Source organism: Psilocybe cubensis, chromosome 4, assembly GCF_017499595.1.
Source record: "Psilocybe cubensis strain MGC-MH-2018 chromosome 4, whole genome shotgun sequence".
NCBI classification, from domain to species: domain Eukaryota; kingdom Fungi; phylum Basidiomycota; class Agaricomycetes; order Agaricales; family Agrocybaceae; genus Psilocybe; species Psilocybe cubensis.
Window position 1 is genome coordinate 536,549 of NC_063002.1, and position 20,754 is coordinate 557,302.

At 44.6% G+C, this 20,754-nt stretch overlaps 8 protein-coding genes across 8 annotated transcripts; 6 read left to right on the forward strand and 2 right to left on the reverse strand.

Moving 5' to 3' along the window:
- Nucleotides 1-547: 547 nt before the first annotated feature.
- Nucleotides 548-1,596, reverse strand: JR316_0004279 (uncharacterized protein; the record flags this gene model as incomplete). The annotated part of the gene is made up of 2 exons (XM_047890048.1): nucleotides 548-1,537; nucleotides 1,594-1,596. 2 exons carry the CDS (start codon nucleotides 1,594-1,596, stop codon nucleotides 548-550), a joined length of 993 nt encoding a protein of 330 aa, XP_047749809.1.
- A 520-nt stretch (nucleotides 1,597-2,116) lies between these two features.
- JR316_0004280 (Acyl-coenzyme A thioesterase 13) lies at nucleotides 2,117-2,977 on the forward strand (the record flags this gene model as incomplete). The annotated part of the gene is made up of 5 exons (XM_047890049.1): nucleotides 2,117-2,372; nucleotides 2,481-2,538; nucleotides 2,598-2,702; nucleotides 2,763-2,832; nucleotides 2,888-2,977. The coding sequence occupies 5 exons, from the start codon at nucleotides 2,117-2,119 to the stop codon at nucleotides 2,975-2,977; spliced, it is 579 nt and encodes a 192-aa protein (XP_047749810.1).
- Nucleotides 2,978-3,489: 512 nt separating this feature from the next.
- Nucleotides 3,490-3,873, forward strand: JR316_0004281 (uncharacterized protein; the record flags this gene model as incomplete). The annotated part of the gene is made up of 2 exons (XM_047890050.1): nucleotides 3,490-3,733; nucleotides 3,812-3,873. 2 exons carry the CDS (start codon nucleotides 3,490-3,492, stop codon nucleotides 3,871-3,873), a joined length of 306 nt encoding a protein of 101 aa, XP_047749811.1.
- Nucleotides 3,874-4,368: 495 nt separating this feature from the next.
- Nucleotides 4,369-5,700, reverse strand: JR316_0004282 (uncharacterized protein; the record flags this gene model as incomplete). The annotated part of the gene is made up of 1 exon (XM_047890051.1): nucleotides 4,369-5,700. One exon carries the CDS (start codon nucleotides 5,698-5,700, stop codon nucleotides 4,369-4,371), a length of 1,332 nt encoding a protein of 443 aa, XP_047749812.1.
- A 1,052-nt stretch (nucleotides 5,701-6,752) lies between these two features.
- On the forward strand, nucleotides 6,753-10,333 carry JR316_0004283 (GPI ethanolamine phosphate transferase 1; the record flags this gene model as incomplete). The annotated part of the gene is made up of 14 exons (XM_047890052.1): nucleotides 6,753-6,954; nucleotides 7,018-7,206; nucleotides 7,246-7,280; nucleotides 7,333-7,350; nucleotides 7,403-7,547; nucleotides 7,608-7,919; nucleotides 7,972-8,270; nucleotides 8,448-8,960; nucleotides 9,021-9,208; nucleotides 9,271-9,376; nucleotides 9,430-9,550; nucleotides 9,600-9,969; nucleotides 10,080-10,164; nucleotides 10,214-10,333. The coding sequence occupies 14 exons, from the start codon at nucleotides 6,753-6,755 to the stop codon at nucleotides 10,331-10,333; spliced, it is 2,703 nt and encodes a 900-aa protein (XP_047749813.1).
- Nucleotides 10,334-11,178: 845 nt separating this feature from the next.
- On the forward strand, nucleotides 11,179-13,010 carry JR316_0004284 (uncharacterized protein; the record flags this gene model as incomplete). Its single annotated transcript, XM_047890053.1, has 7 exons — nucleotides 11,179-11,517; nucleotides 11,551-11,900; nucleotides 11,958-12,147; nucleotides 12,210-12,227; nucleotides 12,285-12,617; nucleotides 12,676-12,922; nucleotides 12,979-13,010. The coding sequence occupies 7 exons, from the start codon at nucleotides 11,179-11,181 to the stop codon at nucleotides 13,008-13,010; spliced, it is 1,509 nt and encodes a 502-aa protein (XP_047749814.1).
- A 2,500-nt stretch (nucleotides 13,011-15,510) lies between these two features.
- Nucleotides 15,511-17,086, forward strand: JR316_0004285 (Thymocyte nuclear protein 1; the record flags this gene model as incomplete). The annotated part of the gene is made up of 8 exons (XM_047890054.1): nucleotides 15,511-15,600; nucleotides 15,758-15,859; nucleotides 15,922-15,955; nucleotides 16,051-16,070; nucleotides 16,146-16,170; nucleotides 16,230-16,245; nucleotides 16,325-16,587; nucleotides 16,680-17,086. The coding sequence occupies 8 exons, from the start codon at nucleotides 15,511-15,513 to the stop codon at nucleotides 17,084-17,086; spliced, it is 957 nt and encodes a 318-aa protein (XP_047749815.1).
- Nucleotides 17,087-19,075: 1,989 nt separating this feature from the next.
- Nucleotides 19,076-20,563, forward strand: JR316_0004286 (Putative band 7 family protein R614; the record flags this gene model as incomplete). Its single annotated transcript, XM_047890055.1, has 7 exons — nucleotides 19,076-19,163; nucleotides 19,228-19,316; nucleotides 19,379-19,523; nucleotides 19,583-19,724; nucleotides 19,785-19,811; nucleotides 19,879-20,288; nucleotides 20,370-20,563. The coding sequence occupies 7 exons, from the start codon at nucleotides 19,076-19,078 to the stop codon at nucleotides 20,561-20,563; spliced, it is 1,095 nt and encodes a 364-aa protein (XP_047749816.1).
- Nucleotides 20,564-20,754: the final 191 nt, after the last annotated feature.

Here is a 20,754-nt window from a genome sequence, read left to right on the forward strand (position 1 = left end):
GGTGCGACCATCCGTATGTATACGCGCCAACGTCCGCTGTATCTTCTCCGTCAGTTGCATAGAATGAGAACAGAAGGTGAAAAGAACCGACGGTCGTAGAAATATGCAACTTTTCTTTTTGACATGACTATCGAAGGGGGTTCGTCGTCTACGTGCTGGTTGATCTTTGTCCTATCTTTCGTGCCAGAGGCTGTGCCACAACGCGGTTGCAATTACTTGAACTATGCGGGGCAAAGTCGGTCTTAACTCCGTAGTGTGGGGAAATGCTCAAGGGCATTGAGGCATGCATGCATGAATGAATGAAGGTTGGATTATCGTTCCATTTAGTGTTAAGCTTTCTGTGAATTCGACATACTATAAATAAGCTGCAGATATCTATCGACAATCGCCTGAGCCTCGGCCATAGACCTCTATTGGCTCACTATTGACTCCTGTCGAGTCCTCAAATTAAAACGCGGAAGTATTTTGGCATTTCAAATTTAATCAAACTACGAGGACACCCAAGGATGCTGATGAGTAACACTGCATGGTGAACGATAGGTCATCACTAACCATCGCCAACAACGTCAGCATCGGGGAGTAGCCACCTAAAGGTAACACTCATCCGAGTTCTGCGGTCGATCCAGGTGCCGGCAGGCTCTAGACTCTCTGAAGCGGAGGCGGTAGCAACAAAATCCCTCCGTTTCTTATCAATTCCATGCGTCCAGCAATACCGCGCATCTTCGGAGAGAACAATCAGACTTCTTTCAGGCAGATAAAGATCCCAACGTGTGCAAGAGTCGTTTTGTTGGGGATCAACTTTGTCGAAACGCATGACTGAGCCGCTTGAAAAGCTGACTCCAATAATTCCATCGCCATACCGCCCGAGGAGGTCAACGTGAGGAGTTATGCCCTCCCCTGGCTGATACAAATTTATAATAGCTTGTCGGGCTCTTGTTGGGCAAGCTGGGAATAGGACATCGTAGGTATCAGGAGGTACGACAGGTCGAAGCAACGAGGATATCTGGTCCAAAAGCTCCAATAAAATAGGAGGAAGACCTGAACTACTGGATGCCAGGGTCTCCTTCGGAGGCAGAAAGCGCCCAAAAAGCATCACCTGGTTATCTGCAGGTGATGTGAAATATGTCTTCATACAGAAAGACACGACCTCGTCGGCGAGCTCCACGGGAAGAATGACCGAGGGATCAAAGTAAAGACCTTGAATTGGCGGGCCATTTCTGTGTGCCATTAATTTATCTTCATCCAAATCGATAGAGATACGCGGTGAAGAATATCGTTCTTCGTCTAATAAGTCGTTAAATAATGAACCGGAATCGGAGCTAGAAAACAGAGAATGCATATCATCGTGGTCTTCTCCATTGTTGGTCTCCGACGAGACAAGTCCTGAATTTAAGTTCGAGGGTATTTCGATTCGCAGTAGCCGTGGCCGTTTATTTGCAGTTATAACAAGGGCTGAACCGTCTTTCAGACACACTTCCAGAGTGCGCTCTGATTTGGAAAGACTTTGGGTCCGTTTCCGTTTGAGATCAGGTAGTGCCTGGTCCACTATGGTTTACACCAGTAGGGATATGATGAATCACATTTGGCGCTTACCATGGTTTTGCTTGAATCAAAAAAACAAAACCTATGAGCTGGTGATGGTCGAGAAGCAAAATGAAATTGCGATCTGACTGCGGAGTTCGAAGAGAAGAAAGCGTTCAGTCTCCGCTTGAAGGTTTACATCTCTCCTTTCTTTTACCTTGTAGGTTATATATGGACTCCGTGTCTGAGAAGCAGAAATGACTATTTTTCCAGTAATTTTCCAAAGATATTTTCAAAATAACCACCAACTTGTCTCTTGAACTCAGGTTGCTTGAGATTAACCTACGACAGGGGGATTACCTAATAGTAATAGGACCATATCGGCATTTTGGAAGTCGACCCGGGTAACCTGAATTGCCGGTGCATCGTCCAATCCAAGCACTTCCAAGCCTCACCTTGGAACCGCCCTCGACGGCGAATTCTTTTCCGAGCGATACTGGAAATCACACTCATTTAAAGCTGGTCTTCAAAAACTTGCAACCACCCTTTTATAACTTTGATACCTTAGATCTTCTCAATCCATTCCTGAAAGATCATGGCGACACCCACATCTCAAAATGGTGCTATTGACACATCCAAAATCGCCGGCAACGGCTCTGACGAAATCAAGCAGCTCCTGGGCGACATTGGAGAATTTTTCCATAGCCGACGTGCACCTGGGATGACCACCTCGGGATTTGGAGAAGCCATCCAAAAACGACTTAGACTCACAGAAATATCTTTCAACAAGAAAGCAGAGGAGGAAAGAAAAATGGAGGCGAGGGTGGTGATGGAAACTGAAGTCCATGAAGGTATGTCTTTGCTGTGCTTACTGTGTCACTGGCTCAAATATGCAATTTCGTCTCAAGACGAATCACTGCTCCATGTTTGGCCATACTGACAAGTATTTTCACATGTAGATATGCTCAACGGTGGTGGAAACATCCATGGAGGTTGCTCAGCATTTCTAGTTGATACGTGCGTTAAGATATTTTCTGAGGACAAGAATGATCCTGAAAATCTTGCTTTCTCCACAGATGCTCTTCCCTCGCACTCCTCGCTATGGTTAAAGAAACTCAAGGAGTTCTTGTTGCCACTGTATCCCAGTCATTGAACCTTGTATACCACTCGCCTGCACAACTGTAAGAATCTAAAATCTTCTCCAGTAATTATCTAGCCATTCTGATTATCTTTATGTACAGAGGAGACACTTTGCGGATCGTTAATACCACTCTCACTGTTGGCGCCAGAGCGCATTCTGTACGGACGGAAGTGCGTTTCATTATATTCTATACATCACACTTACAAATGCTTATCCGACGGTCAGATCTGGAATGTAACACATCATCGACTAGTTGTTTCGGGAACCCATGTGAAAATGGTTCCATCTCTTCCTAAACCCAAATCCAACCTATGATTTGGAATAATCTGTTTGAACCCACTCGACGATCAAAGGTATTTCTATTCCAGTCAATAAAATAATACCATTCGACTACGATTCTGACATTCGATACTTTGCTATGTAGCTCTTTGCACCTAGCTAGTCATATACTATCGTATTTGCTCAGGTATTATTTACACATACCGCAGCAACCTCCTCCTTGCTGGAGAAATTAATCTATTGTACTTAGACAAATAAGTCTTTCCTTGTTTTGAGGTTGGGGAGCGCATCATTGAGTACGTACTTTGTTTTGTGGGTATATTATCATCGGAGCAGATTGTGGGCGTAACACATCATTTGCGATTTGAAGGACATCTTTACGATGGCCAAGGACGGCGGTATTGAACTGCCGTTAAACTTTGTAAGGCCTCAGAACGACACATTTGAGTTTGACTGATGTTTCACGAACTGGCATCAGATCACGCTTATTCCGTTTTCTATACAAACCTAATACCCTGACTACTGTTCACTTCCTATATTTTACAGCCATGTCTGATTCCCATTCTACCTCTATCAATATTTCGAAAATCGCAGGAAACGCTCCCGACGAAATTAAAGAGCTTCTTGGGGATCTTGGAACCTTTCTTGGTGTAGGCCTACGGAATGGGACCGTAGAGTTCGGGAACGCTATTCAGAGCAGGCTAAGAGTAACAGATATAACTGTCAGGAAGAATCCAGTTGAGGAAAACAAAACGGAGGCGAAGGTGATCATGGAAATCCAAGTACAGGAAGGTAAGTGTTCCAATGTTGTCATAAAAAAGGAACCGTTTTCAACTATGAAGCTAACTAAATGCCTGGAAAACAATCCAGATATGCTTAACCCAGGTGGAAACCTTCATGGTGGTTGCTCCGCTTTACTAGTCGATGTGTAAGATGATTCACATATATGAGTTGATAAACTTCGGTTTCACCATTAGTACCAGGTGCTCGTCCATAGCTCTATGCGTAATGATCCTGTCAAAACAAGAAGAAATGCGTATGACGGTTAGCCAACATCTGGATACTGTATATCACTCTCCCGCAGAACCGTGAGTGTAATAAATGCTGGAGTTTTCAAGGCATTTGTTCATCTTGATTGTAAAGAGGCGACACTTTACGGATAGTAAGTACTACGCTCGCCCTCGGTGCCAGGACACACTCTGCTCGAACCGAGGTGAGTGTCTGGAGGTGTGGATCTGTATAGTCAATCCTTATTTTTTCCATTAAGATTTGGAATGCAACAAAAAATCGCCTGGTTGCTTCAGGCACTCATGTGAAAACAGTTCCTGCTCATGAGCAACGTATCGAATCAAAATTATGATTTCATAAACGTCGTAAACATGAAATAAACGGTGAAAGTGGATAAATAGGTATCATGCAGTAAAGAATTAAACCATGTGCCCTGATCCAGAATGCTTTTCGTCTTTCACCCCCTCAACAGACTCCAATTCTTTCCTAGCCGAGTCTAAACCAATGGCAGCTTGTTCAAGCATGTCTCTTAGAAGTCCCAACTCTTTCTCATCTAACCCTTCAAGATTTTGTTCGGGTAAAACATCCTGAGGACTTTGGTTCCTCTGAATTGATTTAACGATCGTGTCCTTGACGATTCTCCAGACATGGGTATCTGTGGGGATCATCTCGTCGAGGATGGATCGTGTGTTCTTGCCAGCTTGCAGGACAAGAGCAGAGAAAGTGACGAGTGCAGTCCATTTAGGAAGGCGAACTGTCCGCACAACTGGCTTCTGAAGGAGGTTGTTGACCAATATCCTCTTTTGCAGATCTTCACGGTCAACCGAGGCGAGATATGCATTGTAGAGCCACGAGACGGCGAATGTGGAAAGAAACATGATTTGCCCAAAGAGTTCACCCTGAGGGACGATGAAGAGTTGGAGAAGGAATTGGAAAGTGAGAGCAAGAGAGACGAGTCCGATGTCATGGTATCTTGTTTCGCTTTTGTATTGCAAGTTGAATCGGCCCCTGGTGATGCTGCTGACCACCTGTTCGCTCCCTTTCAAAAGCACAACCCGGCCACTTGTGTTAAAGAGGATGCCATCTCCTGGAGGAGAGTTTGGAGAAGAGTTAGGTTGCACAATTTTGAGCTTTCCAGAACCAATCACGATACACGAGATTCCGTTACAGAAGCATCCAAGGACAATTGTCGAGAAGCAGAACCAATCTCCGAATACTGCACAGGCGACAGCAGCAGCAAAGCTGGCCACGATAGGGATGATGCATGCAGGGTCGAAGGGCGATAAGCCATCTTTAGGAATCACAGGATATCCTGGGAACTTTGCGAACTCGTTCAGGTGAACAACTGTGATATAGACGTCGGAGGTTTGTGGCGGCGCCGCTGAATAGTCAACCTCCAAGTCACTGCAGTAACTCGAGAGGAGATACGAAAGATGGCCTGTCTTTTGGATGCGAGTACCGGAATGTGCTCCAACATAACGAGGACCCTCCTTTCCGTCTAATTCCAACATACTGGTCGGGTCTATGTTTGGACCGGGATACAGGCCGTCCCAGATCCGCGAGCGGGCTAGCAACCCATACCGCTTGGCGACGAAGTAGCTCCCTGGAGAGTTATACCAGCCGAACCATCTTCGCCCTCGTACAAGATGCACACTGGACATCGCCGCAAAAGATTCCTCGTCACCGAAGAACCCACCGATTCCGGATATGTCCAGGTCGAAGTCGGCGTCTTTCAGCGGGATTTCGCGCATTATCGAGGGGAAGTCGGCAAAATCTGAGATATCAAGGCAGGTGTTAGGGATGTTACGCGGGTGAAAATTAGTAAAACGTTACTTTGGGTATGGGTGGGGTCTAAGAAAACATCTTTTCAGCTTGATCGTAGGGTTTATATATTGTAGGCAGGTGCCTTGAGAGCTTTGACAGTTAGGTAAATTGGAGCAAGAATTCAGTATCCGCCAAGTAATAGACCTAAAATTAGAGTTGCAGATGTGAGGTCTCGATGAAAAGCGTCAATGACATACTTACCTTGGAACCGAATAACGCAAAGATAACTTCTTGTATTTTCTCGACATTGTTCGGATGACTAAAAGGTAATCAGAGGGGGTTTATATGATCTCTGGACGACCTCTTTGAAAGACAAAACTTGGCTAAAACAAGAGTTACTTACGGCAACTGCTTGAGAAAATACTTCTCGGCCGGAATTCAATCCGTTGATTAACCCATCCATTTGCATTTCATTAATTGCTCCAGCCTCCAACGAACCTTGTGCACGTGAAGTTCTCGAACGAAAATAAACCTACGTACGGCGAAACATAACACCGAACGTCTCTTTATGTGCACTGGATCAATCTTGATGAAACTCGTGGGATAAAAGAAACGCATCCATGGATTTAAACCAAGTTCAGTGTGTATCCGAGGATGTAGCCAATGCCAGGGACACATGAAGTCATAGATGTGGCCAGAAACGAGGTCGTAGTGAATTTGATGAATCATCGTACATCGTTGTTCAAGTTTGCATCAAGTAACAGGTTGGTAAAAGATGACTGGGACCGTTTAGCGCGACTTACGCCACGAGCATGAGGACGCACGTGGTACCATTTAACGCGTTATTTATTTCAGATACCACTGCCATTGCCAAATAATATTAACTATTGCCACCGCCGACACCAAATTATCTCAAGAGTCCCAACAACACCACAGGCTAAGTCCCCTCAAATTCTATTTGCTTTATTCGCCTTTCTTTAGATAAAACCATACAAGTGACTCTTTGGTGATGCAAAAGATCTATATATCCTAAAACATAATGACACCTAAAGTGTCCCCGGCCTATACCCCAGGTTCACCCAACTACAATGTTGCCAAATTGCTTCTCATTGGACTCGCCTTTCACCTCGTTTATATCGGCTCGGTTTTTGACTGCTACTTCAAGAGTCCAGTTGTAAATGGCATGAATAATTATGGTTATCAGACAAGTGCAGCTGCAAAACGGCTTGTTCTCATTGTTGGTATGATCGGCGACACAACTACTAGTACTACAGCCTATTTGCTCAATCCTGACTTTCCAATAGGCGACGGACTTCGTGCAGACTTGTTGTTCTCTTTGAACGCTTTTCGGGACATTGCCGAATCGCCCAAAGTCGTAGCGCCTTACTTGAGGTCTATAGCAGAAACCAGAGGCGCATTCGGAATATCGCACACTCGCGTGCCAACGGAAAGTCGTCCGGGCCACGTCGCGATTATAGGTAAGTTTATTCGAAGTTTAACTTTTGAAAAACAAAGTCTGACACATTTCGAAGGTGGAATGTATGAAGACGTATCTGCCGTGACGAAGGTATTCGACTTTCAGAGTTAGTCCAATTCGCTGACGTACAACGGGCGCAAAGGGATGGAAGACAAATCCGGTATGTTCGATTTCGATTATATTTCGTATTTGCTTATTTATGCCTATCACAGGTAGACTTTGATTCAGTGTTTAATCAGTCATCTTCCACCTATTCATTTGGGTCACCGGATATCTTGCCCATGTTTGCCAAAGGTGCTACACCCGGTAAAGTCAAAGCTTGGAGCTATGATGAAGAGGAAGAGGATTTCACAAAAGGTATATGATGTCGGGATATCGTGAGATTGTTCTACACATCCTAACAGATTATCGTTTTAGATGCAACTGCTTTGGACATCTGGGTTCTTGACCAAATGAAGATACTTTTTGCAAACGCCACCGCTAACTCCTCGTTATCGAGCGAATTGCACTCCGACAAGATTGTATTTTTTCTGCATCTGCTTGGCTTGGACACGACAGGACATTCGTATCGACCTCATTCCAAAGAATACATGAAGAACATCCAAGTAGTCGACAGCATAGTGCGCGAAACTGAGAAGCTTGTCAATGACTTTTATGGGGATGAAGACACGGCCTTTATCTTCACTGCTGACCATGGTATGTCCGTAATTGGGAATCACGGTGACGGTCGTAAGTTGAGCACACAAATGCAGACAAAATAAGGATTGACCTCTATCTTCAGATCCGGACAATACACGGACGCCTTTGATTGCTTGGGGTAGAGGCATACGAGGGCCTCTTCCGGACAGCAAAATATCGTCTCATGACGTTTACTCGAAACCATGGAATCTCGGCCACTTATTTCGTCGGGATGTAGAGCAAGCAGATATCGCGGCACTTATGGCAGCTCTTCTCGGGATAAACTGGCCCGTCAACTCTGTGGGAGTCCTGCCTGATGTGGATGCTCAATCTCCTGGCTATCTGAATCCTTCGATTCTTGGAGAAGAAGCCATCGCAAGAACTGCTCTGACAAATGCAAAGGTGCGCAATTTCCGGAAACCTTTTGCTCGTGCATTTTTGTTGACATATCAAAGGTCATTTTGGAGCAATATAGAATGAAACACGGTATGTGTGTGCCTAAATCTTTAAACCTTTGTCATTGACGTTGCAAACTCAGAGCTCAAGAAAAGGCACACTTTGCTATACAAACCTTTTAAGCCATTGTCAAATGTTACTACCACGGAGGATACACCTCAAATCTTTAACATAAACCTCCTCATCGCCGAAAAACAATGGGATGCTGCTCGACGAGCTTCCTTCGACCTTATTCAACAGAGTTTACTTGGGCTCCACTACTTGCAAACCTATGATCGCCTCATGATTAGAGCGTTCGTCACCGCTGCTTACCTTGGTTGGGCCGCATATGCGTCACTGTTTCTTTTCCGACCTTTGGATTACACAACATCGGTACTCAAACCTTCTAACCAGGACATTCGAAAGGCGCTTAACGCAGGAAGTTGGACGATATTGGCGGCATTTTGGCTATCATTTTCTGTCCAAAGGTCGCCCTGGAGTTTCTATGTCTACATAACATTCCCGTGCTACTTCTGGAATCAGTTCTTGTCACAGGTCGTTACCACGTCCGGCATTTTAATTAACTTCAACTGGAGGAAAGGGGCCCTTGTTCTCGTCAATTCATCCTTGGTTGTGGTTGCTTTATTTGGCATGGTTGTGAGTTTCTGCTAATCTTTATGAACTATGAGGTAGTCTGATAACAATTTTACGTCGTAGGTTGGTTATACCCATAGATCTGTTTGGAGCATTGGATTTGGCATCCTTGGTCTGGCCTGGCCTCTTTCCTGGAACCCTGACGTTCGTGCAGCCCACTGGAGAAGTCTGACCTTTTGGACTGTCTCTTGCTTAGCAACCTCCGTCTTTCCACTTCTTTCCGTTGATAAAAGTGAAAGTCTGGTAACAATGTGTGTAGTATGGCATCTCGATCATTTTGTGACTTTGCTTAATTCCTTGTTTAACATTTTAGTATGATCGGAGGGTCTGCAGTCATTATGACAGGCTCATTTGCGACGTGGCAAATATTGCTTTCTGTTAAGGAACAAAAGACAAGAAAGAGCCTACTGCGCATATTCGTGTCTCAGGTGCTTCAATTTCCACGTCACCCCAGTTTATTCCTCTAACGGAGTTTAACAATAAGGTTATCTTGGTATGCATCACAATGAGTATCACGGCATCTTCAGTACGCGAATTGCAAGCTAAGAGGGGACTCCCGTTTCTAAACCAGTCTGCTGGATGGATTATTCTAGGTGTGTATCATGGCAATCGAAGGTCTTGCATGCTGATATTCGTGGCCAGTTACATCGTCTGTGTTTCCCTTCATGGTCAGGACTAAAGTCCATACGAAGTACTCCAAGATCTTAATGTATTTTCTTGGATTTGGGCCATGCTTTGTGATCCTGTCGATCAGTGTTGAAGGTCTCTTTTTTGTGGCATACTCCGCAGTATTGGTTGCTTGGATTCAGGTTGAAAAGGCGGTGCGACTGAGCCATAGTGGCCATGCTGATTCGATATCGGCAAATTCGAAAGGCCAGGATGCTTCCAAGGATAGAACAGGCAAAACCAATTTGGCACAAGCTGCCGTTGCTCATAAGTTCCAAATGGATGATTTACGCATTGCTCTGTTCTTTTTGTTTTTTGTCCAGGTCGGTTTCTTTGGGACTGGCAAGTACGTTGATTTCTCTGTGCAGATAAATTTTCCGCTAATGTTTGTTTGTGTAGTGTCGCTTCTATATCGTATGTTTTCCAAAACTTTCAGACTTCTTGTCGTGCTGAGAGATTGTGTATCCTCAGGTCTTTCTATCTCGCGCCTGTCTATCGACTAATTCCTATCTTTAATCCATTTTATATGTCGAGCTTATTGGTTAGTTTTATTCAATTGTCTATTATTTTATGTAACACATCGCCTCTAGGTCTTCAAAATAATTGCACCGTACATCATGCTATCGGTCTCATTTGCAGTCCTTAACGACTCTCTAAACCTTCCACCATTTTCTCTGCTCTTGGTCGCACTTACCATCACCGACGGTTAGTCCCTTATTGTGTCCGGAGTAGGACACTAACTTACCATGGCAACTTGAACTTTTCCATCAGGCATGACGCTAGCCTTCTTTTTCAAGGTTCAAGACACCGGGTCATGGCTGGAAATCGGCCAGTCCATCAGTTTCTTTTGTATAACGTCGCTGCTCCTCTTGTGGGCGGCTGGCATATGTACAGCTGGGGAATATCTCATGGCAGATGTCTTGACGACGTCGATATCTTCACGCCATATCAAGCAAAACTAGCCCTACGGTTATAAATATAATGTCGCCACTGTTGGAACTGCGTTTGTCTTTTGTTCTCCTCAACGGAAACAAGGGTGGTCTGAAACATGACATGGACACCTCAAGATAGTCGGTAGATGCGAATGTGCGAAATGACCGCTGGTGACCCTTGTGTGTAAGTAAATCTTTTTCCAACATGTCGTCGATGAATCTTTTTTGCAAAATATCTTTTCTGTTACCCACTTGTACGCGTGCGCGGTGCCCATTTAGATCACGTGATATCATAAGCGCAGCGTGCTACATCTAAAGTGTAGTAACCTGTGCGATAGCTCAGAGGCAACATGTTAGGCGCCCCGGCGCAGCTGGAGCATTGGGTGCTTGCCATCAGACATAATTCTACTAAACCCCAATGTGACTTCTATTTAATTGACAAGGCTCCGCAGCACGCCTATCCGGGAATCCTTCAGAGGTCAAACAATAACGACGTATCACTATTGGTCACACAGAGAATTTTAGGGACTCGACGTCACTAAATGAAGGTGGATGCCTCTTTAAAATGGCTACTGAGGAGCTCAGAGACATGTACCTCATCCCATCTTCAAGCTTTAGCCCTCATGGCAGATCGCATTGAAACCAGTTCTGATACGCCTCCCGCTCAATGGCAATTTTCTAGTAGGCTCGATGCACCCCCGAGATACTCTGCAGTCTTTGCAGATCCCGGAGAGCAAATTTCAACAAACGCTATACCTACCAATCATGAATTCGTCCTCCATGGGGGAATTTTCAAGCCAAAACCATGGGCAACACTCCGCGTCTTCAGCAGGCCATCAAAGGTGAAGCAGAAGCACCCAATTTTTTTCGGTGGGGACAATGTGACTGGAGAAATGAAGCTCAAGCTAGGCAATCAATCTATCAGCTCCATTTCGATATTAGTTGAGTGCCTTAATAATTTCGTATCCGAATGATCCTAAAGAATAATATAATAGCTGAAGGGACTTCTGGTCACCAGTTTCCGATCTGATGGAGGATCCTATACCTTCCTCGAGTACACTTATAACGTGTGGGACAAAGGGGACGGTGATCCAAGATTATCCGACGGTGCAGCCAAAAACAATTTTAATGGCAAACTATCTGGGGACGTAGAATTCTCTTTTGCATTCCCATTTCCCCCTACAGTCGATCTCTCATCATTACCTTCTAACAAAGGGAAAGGCCATCGTGGATCATCTGCTGTTTATCAAACACCGCAAACTTTCTTAGACCACAACATTACGTCTAATATAGAATATGAATTGGTTCTTCTCATAACCCATGGCCCACTTCGTCCTGATAGCAAGTCAGTTCTCATTTTCTTTCACATGATGATAGCAGTATGAATTTCAATTATTTTCAGACTCAAAGGCCGTATTTGGTTCATACCGCAAATCACTCCTGATCCACCTTCAGACATGCGACAAATGGCATATCGCGAAGGTGCATTGCTACCAGGCCCTGAAGCAGATCCAGAAGGCTGGCTCCCTTTACCTCCTCTTTCAATCAGAGGTACGGTTCAACAGAATAAAATCATAGAACTAGAGTACCATGTAAGCAAAATCGCTTGCTCTATTTTGTATTGATGATGAGTTATTTACTTCTACGTTCATAGCTCTATCTGGCCAAACCTGTAGAAATTTTCAATTTTTTTCTTGAGTAGGACGCTGATAAAGGTATATCTATCTAGCTTTGCTATACCAGAGGCACAGTTATACCCTGCTATCTCATCATCTCAAGCGCTGATTCCCGGTCCCTTGAGATCCTTGCTGATTCTAAACTGCAATATGTCCGACTAGCTCGATACATACGATATTTTGATTCACCCACCAAATGCGTCCAGCAAACACTTCAAGGAAAGAAACCCAGTTTTCTGGAGGAAATTGACGAAGCAGAGCTGGCCGTCTGGTGGATCCCTCCCAAAGATGTTCTCCAGGAACCATATTGTAAAAGGTTGGAAGGGGAAATACACTTGGCAAAAGAACTTGCACCGTCATCCAACTTTGCCCCATTGTCTGTTGAGGTACGCTACTATAATCTGCGGCGATATAAGTCTGAACACTGAAATGTTGATTCTACAGTATTACGTTGAGGCCATGGCCTTCCCCTCTGAGATTTTTAAACATTGCGAATCATCCAGTGGATTAAAGAACGTTACGGATGGTTTCGAGACGAAAATATTACAGAGTCATCCCGTAACAATTGCTACCTTCAATGCTAGCGGTCCCCCTCAAGTAGCCTACACACCACGTCAGCGACCGTCGCTGGCGCATCGAAAAGATGACGACGGTGGGATCGGATTTAACCGCATTTCTGGCGCTAAATACGGTATGTATGTTCTTGAGCTACTTATCATGGTTGATTCTAAAACTTTTTCGATGTAGGGCTTGGCCACTCTGCTACCCTGGGAATCTGATGTTGGAAGTGTGTAATTTATTGGATAATATCATCCACATATAACTATTGCTTTACTTTTATTCTACAAAAACCATATAAGTTTTCAGTGCTCGATGACTCCATGGGCTAAAAGTGATGAAACAAGTAATCACCGCCGACTCCAACTCTTATAATTCTAACTCTATCATCATGTTCCATACTCAGGGATATCTATTCCAGTTTGATAGTGAACTGTAGGTGCTCCGTACAAACGGAAGGCCGTTAGCGGTAAACTCGATATTACCATGGTAGCCTTGGAATGCAGCCAAATTAACTAATGGCACACCAAAGGATCTCGAGGACACGGTAGAAGATCTAGTCGAGGCTGCGACGTGTTGGGTCTGTACTTGAGGAGAATCTTTATGATTTCCAGGTTCCGACGTCGATTTTAATGGTAAAGTCGGAACGGGGTATTTATTGAGCCTTGCGGTTTGGCCACCCAAGTGGGCACCACTGTAATCTGCTGGGGAGACGTTGGTGCGGGCTATGAAAGAGTTGTTATCAAAGGTAACATCTCTAATACTTGACTTACCCATCTAGATAATTAATACATGCAGAGTAAATTTCAATAGGTATAAATAAACGAAGATATCGAACCTGATTGGTCATCTGGCTGAGCTGCTTGGTGCAAGGCCGATTAAGTGGGTTTGTACGTCTCTGGGTGAAAAGTTATCGTGAGATATACGGACTCAGGGAATAAATATGCTCATACCAACTGTTTTGACTTCATTCTTGAACTTTGTGAGATGTTGACTATCTTTGCAGAGTTCTCGAGATTTTCAATATCCATTATCAAAGATGAAAGGAGAACAAAAGTTTGGGGTGAATCTGGAAAGTGTGGGTTATATACGCCAGGCAGTGATCGACTCTGTGACACCAGGGCCTTCAAACGTAATAGGGCCACAAATTGCCGCATTGTATACTGGCTTAAGCTAGGTCACAATATCAACGACGTGCACTTCTGCCGGCCGCCCAACAAGACTTGATGCATCTGTGAAATGGATTTAGTGCTAGGACCTGATTAAAATTGTATTTGAAAAGTTCCAGACTCTATTAACATGTATTGTGCGTAAAAAGAGTCTCCCTTTTATATTTACTAGTATGTTGACCAGATGTTGACACAAACAGCCAAGTTGTTTGCTCGAAATCACGTGGTCTGCCAGGCAATTGGCGCTGAACGCTGATTGGCGCCCACGGAAGTTATACGCAGAGCAGATAAATAGGGGACAAACGTTTGGAACTCAACAGTGTGTCCAAGTCTTAATGCAGGTTATATATTTGTTTATTGTCGTAAAATTTCAAAAAGTTGGATTAAATTGGAGGGTTCTCCTTGCTTGCCTCTTTGTGATATGCCCAGTCCTACAACAATGGAGATTGATAGTTAATTAGGCATGGTAGGTATAGATGTTAAAGCGAAATGCTTAAAGCTCTTAACACTTAACACTCACGATTACAATAAAACGAGGCTACTCATTTGACATTGATGGAGGTGGAGGCTCCAGAGTTGATTTTGGGATATTCCAAATGACGGATGGATTCTCGAGATTGTCGGCCAGGTCAAAACTGGACATTCATCCAGTGCCCAGAGAAAGTGCTGCATATTATCATCCAACTATTCGAATATATGGAATTATACCCAGTACCAATGAAATTTAGAAAAAGGTTCTTTAAAGTGTCAAACTTGTCTTTGGCCAAGTCGAGATTGTCAGCCAGACAGTACACCCTCAAGCTTGAGTCAGTAAAACGCAGGGGCTAATGAAACACCGTGGTCCAGTATTTTCAAAATATAAGTTTGATGAAAAAAACTCTTTTTCTCAGGGAAGAATATGATATAGTCGCCGTAGTTGCCATTGAATCCAGGATTACAGTTCAAATAAACGAACTGCAACAGTTTACTAACAAGCACACCGATGGCCTCGTGAGGTCAAAAGAATTGTTTTAACAAATAACCTCTGATGCATGAATACTGTGTTATAGCGAGATAACAGGAAAGCATTGATAAAAAAAAAAGTCTGTGAATCACTTTTATATGGGTGGCCCAACGTACGTATTTGGCTTCAATGCGGTACAAGTGGGAAAGAAAGCAGTCCAAAGGGATCACGGGCACTGACAGGCATGTCTAGGTACCCACTGTGTTATAGTGCAACAGCATTTGCGTTTACTAAGCGCTCATGTAGACTTTGAGATAAAGCGATATCGCTGACTTGAACACTGAAAGAAAAACAAAACCTCCAGCCCTTTTGCAAGTCGAGCTGAACTTTCCCGGTTCCGGCCAAAGAGGCTCGGTTCATCGGAACCGCTGAACCGACTGAGGAAATTCCGAACCATGTGTCTTAGCTAATCACATCATTGAGCCAGTCGTTCGCTTGACCCCACGCGAGTTCGGTTCGGCCTCAAGCCACTTTGGTTTTTACTCTCTACACCCATTTCCCAATATTCCTCTTTTTCGTGCCCACAAATACCTAACATCCTGGATTCACATGTCTCCGACATCCCCTAGCGCATCAGCACGATATTGGCTTTTGAAAGCCGAGCCGGACACCCGCATCGTTAAGGGAAAAGATGTCAAAGTGAGTTCGCGTCGGACTCGTTTTTCCTGTGTTCAGTGTGGCAGTGAAATGCACCTCGCTCGGCGGCTTCATATGCACTGGTTGAATGGCGTTGACACCGCGTCATAATCTCGTCTTTGAAGTACTAAACCTGTTTTCTTGTGGTTGATTTCGGCAGTTCAGTGTCGATGACTTTGAACGCGTCAAAACATCGCCCTGGGAAGGTGTACGGAATTACGAGGCGCGAAATCTGATGAGAGAGATGAAAGAAGGAGATAAAGTGCGTTTTAGTATCTTTCTTCATCGCGTCTTGCTCATATTAATGTACTGTTCTATGTTTAGGCTCTGTTTTATCACTCCAACTGCAAAGTGCCAGGTATGTCATACTTCCACTTCTTTCGTGATTGGATTATGAAAACGAAGAAAATACAATGCTAATGCATCTCCTTTTATCTCTATCTCTTATGTTAGGCATCGCCGCTTTTGCACAGGTACGACTCGACGCCGTGCTGAGATGAAATTATGAGGAAGTAAACGAATTACGTTTTTATGCCTGTGTCCACTAGGTTTCCAAAGAAGCCTATCCAGACTGTAAGAACATCTATATCTTTTTTCGCTGAAGTTCACAGGGCTGATACTTTTCCTTGAAGACACTGCTTGGGATTCGTGAGTCGTCGGTTCTTCAACTGTTTTCCAGTCGCTATGACGCTGCATCTAACAATGTTTTCACTCCCTAATTTTGCAGATCACACCCGTACTTTGACCCTGTAAGCCAATCGCGCTCATCTTCCCTCATCCAGAAATCAGAACTCACGTTTCCATCATCCATTTCCCAGAAATCAGATTCCGAAGATCCCAAATGGTTCATGGTGGATCTAACCTTCACATCTCGCGCACCGCACTTCGTGCCACTTGCGCTTCTTCGAAAGATTGCAGACCTGGCGCCCTCGCAGGGTATTCCGGAGGAGGTCGGTTATCTGGGTGAAGCTGGGGTTGCTTCAATTAAAAGTGCGTAGTACATCTTCACTATAGGCTCGAGTGTATACGCTGGAGGGGGCTGTGTAGGAAATGTTGCTGTATAGGCTGACAGGACTTCGTAGACATGGATCTGGTAACACGGGGGCGTCTGAGTGTGCAGCGTGTCGAAGAAGGAGCGTGGAAAGCTATCAACGAGCTGGCAAGCCGCGGAGGATGGGAGGAGATGGATCTTCGACCAGGAAAGAAACTCGAGAAGGCCAAAGATGGAGAACCAAAAGCGAAGTCAAGCCTTAAAGAGAAAGCGAAGCCTAAACCTAGAAAAAAGGCGTCAGAAACTAAGGAGGACAATAGCATGTCAAATGATACCAAGACTCGGGTAGACGGCGACAAGGAAAAGCCTCTTGGGAAAGCCACTGATGAGAAGAGAAAGGTTCCAGCCAAACGAAAACGCGAGGCTAAAGCTGAACCTGACTCTGAGGTGGCAAATGAACGTGATGGCTTGAGGCGATCTACACGAGCCAGGAAATAGACAATTATTCGATTTTAAATAAATTAAGTATGTATTTCAGTGTAATTTAATGCTCAACAGTGCTTTATTCCTGTTTACAAAATGTAAATCTCAACGGCAATGCGAGGGCTTGAGCAAGACATGACTTGATACTGATGTTGAGCAACTTCCACGCAAACTCCTGTACTATCGACGGTTAATCCTGTTTGTAAATTGCTCTGACTCTCGTGCCCGCCTCTAGTTATCCAATTCATTGCTCAACGGTAAACCGAAAGAATGCTTTCTACTTGCCCCAGTGGTGCATTTTATTTAGGCGGCTAATTATAGAACACCCGTAGACAAAAATAACTGGTACTATGTGCTTGCAAATGGCGACCTATCTTATGGCGTAACTCTGGATGTTGCGTAGTCGATGATGACGTTTCTTATATATATTATAAGAAAGGTATATATGTTATGAAACACTCTTGCTTTGCACAGTCATTGTATTCAGGAATCGGTGCCTAACTAGTATTAATGATGAAGGAACGTCAGGACGAGGGGCATGAGCCATAAATGAACACTGGATAATCTATAACCATGAATCCATTCTGGTATTATTTGAAGACTGAATAGAGAATGTTTCTGTAGCAGCGCTGCGGTCATTCACTCCCATGATCCTTCGAGTACGGTTTGATATGATTCTTGGATTGGATATTTATTAGAGTTGAATGTTGTGGAAGAACAGTCGAGATAAGATGGATATAAATTTTATATTCTATAATTGCATCTTCTTGAAAATTCTGTACTCCCATGATATCGGAAGGAACGGTTTTGTGGATTAAAGTTCGTCATTATCCTTCTCGACATCAGGATGTGACTATTTTTAGACGAGAAAGTCTAACTATCTTTCCAGGGACGCTGTTCCTACTGTACGTTATACGAGTGCGAATAGTATGTCACTAGTAGATTACTTACTTAGTCTTACTAGCACCTCTTTGAAACGAAACTTTCTCTTCAATGATGATAGAGATCTCCCATGTAAGTACTAAATTTAGAGTTGTGTCTAAACACAAATTTGGTCTACTCTGTTACTTCATTCAATGCTGCGCTGAATTACGGTTGTATGAGCGTTTACCTATGGCAGTAAAAGCTCATCGGCGCATCGGCAAAGGTCGTGTTTCTGCAGTGGGAACTTGCTAAATTTATGTTCAAGTACCAATGTTCTACGCGCCCTTCATGCGCGGCATCTACCTGAATTAGAATGCCGTCCTTCCGATTTCCTCCTAAATGCGCATGCGCCAATGGTTTGGATGAGCAGAGTCGTGAGATCCTGTTGGTCGATGGCCATAGAAATTGATTTCTATCTCCCGCAAGACTGCTACTAGTCCGGAGAGTACGGGTCTCAGGGAGAGGAAATTGTGTTCATCCTTGGAGTTCCTTGGAGCGGAAAATGATTTTGTTTACATTGATTCTCCGTGTACTGAGGTCGCCCCGGCTTTCCTTTGGAAAAGACGTCATTTGTGGTGGGTTGGGCATTCGCATAGTCCTGAAGTATACCTTTCTGCATAATTTTATACCGCAGTAACGTCCTGGAAAGAATGCTTCATTCAGGCATGGAAGGAGTCAAAATAGTACCCATGACCTTTCTATTGGAGGCCAAGCCGCGTAGCCGCGCCGCGGCAAGTATCCAAGAGCTCAGATTCATTCTCAGCGGGTATCTTCACAGCCACAAATTGCCTTGGAAATCAAAGGTGCATTGCATTTTTGGATACCAAACAATGTATTCAAATTTTTCTAGTACGCCTCTATGAGTTTCAGGTCAAAGCAAAAGAAAGTGTAATATCAATAATCAGACGAAGAGATGTATCGGAGGAGCCTGTCGGAGGCTGTGTGCTGCGCATGTGTCTTAGCGTGGAGATGGACCCATATAGGGCGAGCATGTGCCTCGACCTCCCTTACAGGGTTCTCACTGGCTCATTTCGCTTATAAGACGCTGTTTATTCAGTAGTCCTTCTCACTCTCTACAAGATGTCTTACCCACAGAACGGAATGGACTCAAAGGCTCGCTCGCAGTCGCCTTCAGACGGCAATGTCGTCGATCATCATGCTGCAGGAGGTGAGAGAAGGTTGATTATATTGGTGGTCTACCATTCTAATTGATTCTCGCATCTAAGTTACAGAAGATGCGCCAGTAGGGCCGAGGAGGAGCGGAAATTCTGGTGAACAGACTATGATTCATGTGCAACCATTGAAGCGCACCGAGATGCAGGTATGCCAAATCAACCGTTGCGCATCGTTAAATTTTGTTTCTTAGAGTCTATGTCTGTTTAGCCATCGTACGCTCAGGATCTTGGTACAGGAGAGGTCACGCATGGAGTGTATGGCTCGCTTTTGCAAGGGTTGGGAACTGTTGTTGGATTCTTTGGAGCGATTCCTTGTTGCCCATGCCCCAACCCATTCCGAAATGTTCAACAAGGTGAACTTCATGTCAGAACTCGGTTGGTGGGCCAACACTGACATATCCGTCAATTCAAGGTTCTGTGGGTCTCGTCTCACGCTTTGGACAATTCTACAAGTCGGTCGACCCCGGTTTAGTCCAAGTGAACGTATGCACGGAATCGCTCCGCATCGTCGACGTCAAGATCCAAATCAGCCCTATTGGAAGGCAGATGGTGATGTAATTAGCAACGCTTTCCCGCCTCTTTTTTACCAGCCGCTAATCATATTTTGAATTTAGCACTCGTGACAACGTCAACGTCGAAATGTATGTTTAGAAATCCCAGGCCTGGTTTATTTGTGAGGACGATACTCACACTGTTTTTTCTTCACAGCGACTCGGTCATCTATTTCCAAATCTGCAACCCCTACCGCGCCGCGTTCGGCATTACCGACTTGCGCCAGGCCCTCATCGAGCGAGCCCAGACAACGCTGCGACATGTTGTTGGCGCACGGGCTGTGCAGAGCGTCGTCACCGAGCGTGAAGCCATCGCATTTGAAATTGCCGAGATCGTTGGTGACATTGCGGATAAGTGGGGTGTTGCCATTGAGGGTATCCTCATCAAGGACATCATTTTCAGTCCGGAAGTATCAGCATCGCTCTCCAGTGCTGCTCAACAGAAGAGGATTGGAGAGTCGAAGGTCATTGCTGCACGCGCCGAAGTTGACGCGGCTAGGTTAATGAGGCAGGCAGCTGATATTTTGGCATCACCTGCTGCCATGCAGATCAGGCAGTTGGAAGCTCGTAAGTTTCTTTTTATTCATGGCTGCTCATGGATTTGAAGATGGCCTCGGGACTGACTGTATCTTTACCTGCATTTCTCAGTGCAACAAATGGCCAAATCAGCGAACAGCAAAGTGGTCTTTGTTCCGATGCAACTTCAAAGCGACGTGACCGGCCAGCTTGCCTCTGGGTCGGGGTTGAACCAAATTATACAGAACGAATCTGGGACAACACCGGAAGGTTCGTTGGGCATGGCTGGTCGCGTCGGTGTGCTGAACAGCGTTTCAGAGGTGTAAACAGTATGACGACTTGCCGAAATACCCGTTTATTCCTGAATTCTACATTTTTGCTATGTCAGGCTCCTACGACCTGTATTCTTTGATGACCATCTTTCGCCTTTCTTATGATTCCCATTATTCCTTCATACCCTTTGTAACTGTATCCCCTGTTACTCTTAATATTGCCACCTGCTATCATTTTCCTACAC